The 8069-nt window shown below is 37.8% G+C and overlaps 1 protein-coding gene across 1 annotated transcript in view; it reads right to left on the bottom strand.

Annotated features, from left to right (window-relative positions):
* Positions 1-1718: 1718 nt before the first annotated feature.
* Positions 1719-8069, bottom strand: part of PAPPA2 (pappalysin 2) — a gene marked incomplete at its 5' end in the record, with an annotated part of 152127 nt that continues 145776 nt past the window's right edge. Inside the window, one exon of the mRNA XM_081948792.1 lies at positions 1719-7632. Within this exon, the coding sequence (XP_081804918.1) occupies positions 7558-7632 (75 nt within the window). The 3' untranslated portion in view covers positions 1719-7557. The remainder of the gene's footprint in view (positions 7633-8069) is intronic.

The raw sequence follows: 8069 nt of genomic DNA, 5'->3' as shown, positions 1-8069 counted from the left end.
TAATTAACAGATAACAGAGTTGGAAGGGACTTTGTAGATCATCCAGTCCAACCCCCCACCCCACCCAAGCAGGAGACCCTACACCATTTCTGAAAGAAGGCAGTCCAGTCTCTTCTTGGGAGCTTTCAGTGATGAAGCTCCAACAACTTCTGAGGGCAAGCTGTTCCATTGGTTGATTGCTCTCACTGTCAGAAAATTTCTCCTTATTTCTAGCTTGAATCTCTACTTGTTCATTTTCCATCCATTATTCTTTGTCTGGCCTTCAGGTGCTTTGGAAAATAGGTTGAACCTCCCCCCCCCCATCCTCTCTGTGGCAGCCCCTCAAATATTAGAACACTGCTACCATATCTCCCCTGGTCCTTTGCTTCACTAGACTAGACATGCTAAGTTCCTGCAACTGTTCATTATGTTTTAGCCTCCAGTCCCCTAATCGTCTTTGTTGCTCTTCTCTGCACTCTTTCTAGAGTCTCAACATCTTTTTTACAATGTAATCGCCCAAACTGGGTGCATTATTCTAGGTATGGTCATACTATGGCTTTATAGAGTGATATTAGTTCAAGAAATTGGTAATCTCCAAGTTGGGTGGGAGAGAGGGCATGTTGTACAAGGGCAACAGCTCTGCTTCTTCCCCTCCTCAAGCCTGGCAGGGAAAACTGGCCATTATCTTCCTCCCGGGCAGACGGACCAAGAGCCCAGGGACAAGCCCATTGACTACAGCCACCACTTCCAAGAGCAGGCTGCTCAGCTCGCCCCCAGCACAGTCTGGGAGACAAGTGAAGAGCCTCAGGAGGGCCTCCAGGAGGTGGGGGAGGTCATTTTTGCCCTCCCCAGGCTTCTAGAAAGCCTCTGGACCCTGGGGAGGGCGAAAAACAAGTCCATTGCAGGCCAAAACCAGGGGGACGGTGGGGGTTGTGCGCGCATGCATGCGGGTGGTGGTGGCACATGCACATGCGGGGTTGTGCGCCTAGCATTATGGGTGTGGCCATGCCCATACACAACCCCCCTGCACTCCCCATGCTTTTGGCACACAATGGCAAAAGGTTAGCCATCACTGGCACAGTACTTTGTAAGGTAAGTGTGTACTTTAGAAAGACACTCCTATTACTTCACAAGGCCAATTGTAAAAACATGACTAGAGAAGGATTCTGGCAAAGTCCTGTGTTCCCCAGTGTAACATTAGGCCTCAGTCTCTGACAGCCATTTATTACTGCACCATTTCCAGTAAAACTCTTTGTTATTAAATATTAAAGTGAAAATCAGAATATATATATTATAACCTATATAATAGTATGTGCAATGAGGCACGAGACCAGTATGGCCACTGTACAGCAAATGAATATTTCATTTTGAGGGGAAGTATTTAAGGCAGCTCTCTCTTCAATATAATTTTGGGCTCTTCTTCCTTGGTTCCTCTTGGGAACAAATTTATCTCCCTATGTGAAACTTTTCTATGTTGGATCTCAAAAAAATTCCATATGTTCATTCCAAGGACTGAAGTGTAAGTCAGCCATTGAATTATTTCTTTCACTAGCAAAGGGAAGTCTGCAGCACAGCAGGCTTATATTTAATTTCAGGGACATCATATTGATATGTATAAAACTTTTTTGGCAAACTACTGTCCTAGAGAACTCAGGCTGATATGGATTTTTTTTTTCTCGGAATTGGCTGATCATTTCACATCAAAGGTAACAAGATGGAGTAAGACACAGATGGATCAGTAGATTATTTAATTTTATAGATTTTTATAAAAAATAATTAGCAAATACAAAACAAAAACAAAAAATAGCAGCAGCCTCGACTGTGAATAAAGCTGTCCTTCTAAAAGGGGACCTTATGTGCTATGTTGCTAAAAGCAATCCCGTATTCTCATACTGTAAAAATGAGCAATTCACTAAAATGACCTTTCCTCAACTGATATTTTCAAACAGCTCTAGTGCAAGAATGTAATAAATCTTTGTCCTCAATGCTCTATTCACAGAAATAAAACTAATTCTTCAGCACCTAATTTGAGATAATTAGCTAGTTTAATGCTATTTTAAGCAATAAGAAAAACCATCCAGTCAGTGGGTGAAAGGCTGCCAATCTGTGACATCTGTAACATTTGATAGGGCTTGGAGCTGAAATTCAGAAATTTAGGGAGTGTCATAGGACGGGACTGAGGTGTCAAAGACACAGCAGTCAGGAATACAGATTACATCTTGCCCCAAATACTAGAAAATGACCAATTTCTTATGACCAATCCTTAAAATGTCTCTACCACTATGGGTTAAACTAGGGTAATGCTTAGCAGGCACCAAGATGAACTTTGCACTTTTCCTTACTGAGCAGCCCCCAATATTTCCTAAAAGACCACTTGGGATGACTACTGCATCCTGTAGAACATGGGGTGGTTAAATCTGGCCTGTGGGGCCACCCTGGAAACAGAGGGGGACCGGCCTGTGGTCCCTCTGCTAGTGAAAATGGAGCTTGGGACCTTCTTGAGCTCTCTTTTTGCTGGCAGAGGGTTGCAGGAGGCCATCGCAGCCGAAAATGGAGCTCAGAAGCCCATTTTCACTGGCAGAGCACTCGGGTCACCATAGGCACCCCCGACATGAGTGACATTGAGCTGGCCATGCCCGCCCTGGCCACACACACCCCGAGGTCAAACACAACCCTGATGGGGCCCTCAATGAAATCGAGTTTGACACCTCTGCTCTAGAATGACCTGGCAAACAGCATTCATAGGGGAGAGGAGATTAAGCCTTCCTCTGGATTCCCTCCCCCCAACAATGTCTTTCTCTCCATAGTGTTGGTGATAAAGGGAAAATCTTGTTTCTCATAGGATCATTTCAAATGAAACACAAAAGTGAATAAAAGGGGTTGTGCTGCTGTGGAAATCACCATCCTATTCAATCTCTTTTCACCCTCTGGAGAAAGTACCAATATAATACATAAGTTCCTAAATATATATGCTTCATCCATACATAACCAATAAATAAAGATATACCTCTTTACATTTTTTATCTGAAAACCCTTTTTTTTAAAAAAAAAAAAAAGTCTGATTTGTAGAGGGTGGTTGGAACTTTCCCAATTAAAAATGTATGCTGTGGTGGTCGACGCCTGGTGCACATACTACAAACAGTGACATGCTTGCATAATTCTAGAGGATCTATGGCTTTTTCTGGGTTAGACGTCAATGCTTCTATGTCCTTAAATGATTTCCTCTTCACATACGCATTGATTTAAATACATATTAGTGAACACAAATCCAGGCAGTAGAACTTATTCCAGATTACCCAACAGTGCAATCACATTTTAAACATCTGTTTCTACTTACATGCAGATTACAAATCTCTGGGTCAAATAAGAGAAGACATAATTTGATATTTTAAGAAAATTATCATTGACTGCAGAAGTAGGTAACTTCAAGCGCTTTCTCTCTCTGCTAGAGTTTCCATCTGTACTTTGCTTGGAGAAGGCAACTGTTGCAAAGACATAGCAATTCCTTGTGAACCCAGATAGATGGTTTCAAGTCACACACAACTTTCCATAAAGCGAACATCTCAGTATGTTCAGGTCCTTGAGCCCATTAAGCCATACTAGCCAAATAGTATTCCTGTGAGCTTTTAAAGTGTCATACTTGGGTTAATTTAGCATTCAAACTTTAAAAATTGTAGATGGGCCAGAAAGAGATGAAATTACCCCATTATCTGTACAAATGTCATCGTTCTCAGATGAAGAAACTAAAATGAAGCAATTAAGGTGTCAGACTCAAGGGATGCATGATAAATTTTGGTACAGATTTTATACCAGGTTTACATTTTTATACTATAATTCAAAACCTCTTTAAAAAGAACCCCACAAGAACTACCCTATTGTAATTCTGCATCACGAAGTAAATACTAAATGTGCTAGACATGTCTGATCAAATATGCCTAGCAATGAGGAAAAGCCTATCAGTAGTGACCATTCAGAAAGTTTCCATAAAGTTGTCTTTCTGGATTCAAATAGATAAAATATGGTTTGGGAAAGTTGGTTAGACACTAGTTAAGAATTGCTTTGTGGTTTATATATATATAAAACTTCTAATTTCTGAATGTTGATGTCAAGTTTCCTTTATAGGTGCTATATGCATATATTAAGTTTAAAAAATGTGGAAGCATACTTTGAATACCCATGAGGCCATATATACAATGAACAAAATCAAGCAGTAACACTTTCCCTAAATTGCATCTCTTCAGGTTATTATTCCTTGAAGACATACAATCTTTCTACATCAATGTACAAAATTGGCTAAAAGATTGTTAGTAAACAACACTGTCCTTTATTCTTTCCTTTTCTGGTCTGCAAGAAGTAGTAGAAATTCTGTGTGAAAGGTAGTTTATTCTTCAAACAGAATAACCACAAAAAGACCTCAAATAAGATGTGGAAGCTGATGGCAACCAAGAGAAAAGAATTACATTACATAGGGCTACAAAAGTATGTGGAATTCTACTAATGGAATTATGCAGAAGAATGCTAAATGAAATTAAGACGTCACAAAGGGATACAAAAATCACATAAAATAATGACTGCAGCAAAATTACAGATGAAAGATAACTGTATAATGTGCATATGGAGAAAAAAGAAAGAATAAATGGGCTAGAAAAAATTGGACTCTTGAAACATGTGCAGTGAGATTTTGGAATTAATTATAGTGAATACAAAGTTAATGGGAAATAGACTCTTTTATTAGAAGGCAAAAGAAAGATAAACAATTTCATGATTTCAAAAACTGAACACTAGAGGGGACTAAAGTTTTTGGGCAGAGGAAAGATTTACAAGCAAATGTTGCAACATGTTGTAACAATAATAAAATATTGAAGGAAACACTTGAAGAATGGAATCAGAAAATGGTAGCCACAATATCAACCATAGGGCTGCTTCCATGGATATATTATGTCCAAAATATGTTACTGAAGAAATGACAAATGTAGACCAAAGTTTATCTGACCCAATAGAGATGGCATCTCAAGTAAATTTATAACTGACAGGTCAAGAGAATGATCTAGAAAAGGATGTTTCACTGGATCTATAAAACACACTGATTGAGGTTTTAAAATTTAAAAGGGAAATACAAATGACAAACTAAGAGAGTGACTTGTAGTAAGTGGATTTTGTTTTCCTATTTCACTTACAAAACAGGCTTGTTAAAACCTTAAACAACTCTGAGCACTCAGACAAAGAATAAATGAAGAGAAATCAAATCCAACAATTATTTGTATGAATTAAAAATTAGATTTGTTTGAAGTAAAAGGAAGGAATATAAGATTCAAGAACAAGATTAACACAAGGTATATTATTACCTCTAGTAACACTTTATACACTTAGTGTTGACATGAGGCTTGAAAAGATGGTGTTTTATGCATTTGGTTATAGATAAGATATAGATGGTTTATGGGATGAAGAGATAAATGTTTATAGCCTTAGCGTGGATTAAGGGTTATTATATTTCTTTATACTTGTGATGAAGGTTGGAAGACACTTCTTTATATATTTCTTTTCTCTTTATTATATTCTTTATTATTATTTTCTTTTTTTCACTTTTTACTTCTTTCTATTCATTTTCTATCTTTTAGTTTGTATTAGAAATTATTATAATCAAATTTCTTAATGAAATCACATATATTGAAATATAAATAGTAGTGTTGAAAGAGGAAAAATGCTAAAGGCTATCATAAATACTGTTGAGAAATGGTAAAATTGCAAGTGTAAGTGGTATAAATTTTTAAACAAAGGTGTAGTTTGCCTACAGAATGGCTGGCTCATTTAATGGGAAGGCTGCACCTGAGTTTGATAAATGGATGTATGTTGTTATCACTATTCTCCTTCAAGGAAAGAATAGCAAGACTGAGTAATACATTTATGGTGGGATTTGTTAAGAGTATTTGGGGAAATGTTTTGCAGAATTCTAATTGAAAGGCTAGGAGACACAACCACAAGCAATCCAGCTTTATGCCAAGCAAGCAGTGAGCAACCAGTTTTTATCAGGTCACTAAGAAATGCATAAATATGAAACAGAAACACATTAAAAAGAAATACATTATACAATGATTTAAGGAAAGTATGTAATAAAGTGAATACATTTAAATCATGGATGATTTGAAAGCACAGAGTTGAAAGTTGGTGAATGTGATAAGAGGAGTGATGAAAGATAAGTATGTGTGAGAATAAACAAGGGCTGGTGACTCAATCTTCTTTTACTATATTTATGGATAACTACTGTATAAGGAATCCTTGAAGTGTATTGGTTGGCAACATGTTTGAAAGTTTTGCAGCAAATGTTAGATGGGTAGGCTGACAGAATTAACAGTATAGATTTTAAAACTGATGCACCAAAGGTCAAGGAAGCTGTGTTTAGGGCATGTTTGTTATTCCTACATAAATACTAAAACTAGAAAAAGTAAATGAGCTTATGTATCTCCCTACAATGTTTACTAAACAATGGAAAACAGAGAAATTTTAAGGGATGAAAAGATAATGGCAAGTATTTGGTCTGTTGTGTGGAATGTTTGTTTGGCAAATGCAGAAATGGTTTTGTTTAATAGGATGCTTCTGCCTTCTTCGTTATTAAGGAAGTGAGTATTCAGAATGACAGAACTAACATCCTAGTTAAAGTCAGCAGAATAGAACAGTGTATGACACAGAAGAAGTAAGAGTGATTTGGAAGGGCAGAAATGGATGAAGAAGTATAGTAACTGGTGTGGTTTTAAAATACATTTAGCTTTATTGGGGGAGGGTTTCTTGTATCATATGCCTTTCATTTCTTTAGGTTACTACTTGTAATGCTGCTTAGGAAATAGAGGAATGGGTATTTATATATGCCCAGTAAAAAAAAAATCAGGCATTGCTTCTTTGTGGTAGAAGTGCAGGAAGATATGACTGACAGAGCATTCTCATACATGACTTTAACTCTGCAGTTGAATGTGAAATAATTTTTTTGGGGGGAAGCAATTACTGCTTCATTTAGATATTTATAAGGGCCCCATTGGAATTCTGCTGGGTTTCTGGGAATGTTCATTACATGATCCCACATTTCTAATGTAGTGTATTTCACAGCAGCATGATTTAGTTTACTAAACAGCAAGTAAAAATATTATATAGATTTGTAATAAAATTATGTTTAAATATTTGCAGACAGACCACATTTCCCTCTCCGCTTTGCTAAATCAAGCTCCAGAGAAGTGCACACCAATAAAATGTCAGAGCAAAGACACAGTTCAGGTGGCAAGCCATTGATGTGGCATGGAAGGTAGACTTGAGTTTGCCAGCAGAGCTGACAAGATGATACTGTATGTCAGATCTGATGGAAAAGAAGTTGACCAAGGGTGTTTCATTTTCTTGCTCTCTTCTCCACCTCTTTCTTCAAAATTCCCTTTCTTCTTTATGCACTTACACATCAAGTGCAGGACCAGACTTCCCCTGAATCCTTTTCTCCAGCCTTTGCTGTCTCCTATTTATGCTTTCCCCCAAGCCTTTGTAATTTCTTCCAATTTGAGCCTTGGCAGCACAACATGTCCTAGTGGCTGCTGCAGTGGGCTACTGATTTTCTTCTGCTGCTGGATCCCGGCAGGTGCACTCGTCCTCATCACAGCCATTGGGAAACAGAACAACCTAAAGGATTGGAAGAACAGTGGCGTTTAAGGAATAGAGGCATAACTCAGGGAACCATGTCTTCTACCATCCAGTCATATGGATCGGTAGTGCATCCTATTTATCAGCTATTTATTCTCCAAATTTCCTAGCACAATGCCCAATATATCATAGAGATCAGGAACCTAACAGCAAAATAAAAGTTCTGGCAGAACAAAAACCAAATAAAACCAAATTGGTTTCCACCCCCCACCCCCCCAATGCTGACTTAAGATAGTTTCATTTCTTTATTCAACAAGGACAGGAACTAAATTCTGAGCTGCTTACAGGTTCTGCTCAATTGGAGAACCTAACATATAATATTTGCTAAAAAGCATGCTAGTTCTGTGTTATCCACTAAAGTAACTTTCTTTTCCAGACTTCCACACAAACCTAAAAACAGTTAAGTTGGATTTAAG

Source organism: Natrix helvetica, assembly GCF_964273705.1.
Source record: "Natrix helvetica genome assembly, chromosome: 3".
NCBI lineage: Eukaryota > Metazoa > Chordata > Lepidosauria > Squamata > Natricidae > Natrix > Natrix helvetica.
Note: the sequence above shows the minus strand (reverse complement) of the source record. Positions and strands in the feature narration are given on the sequence as shown.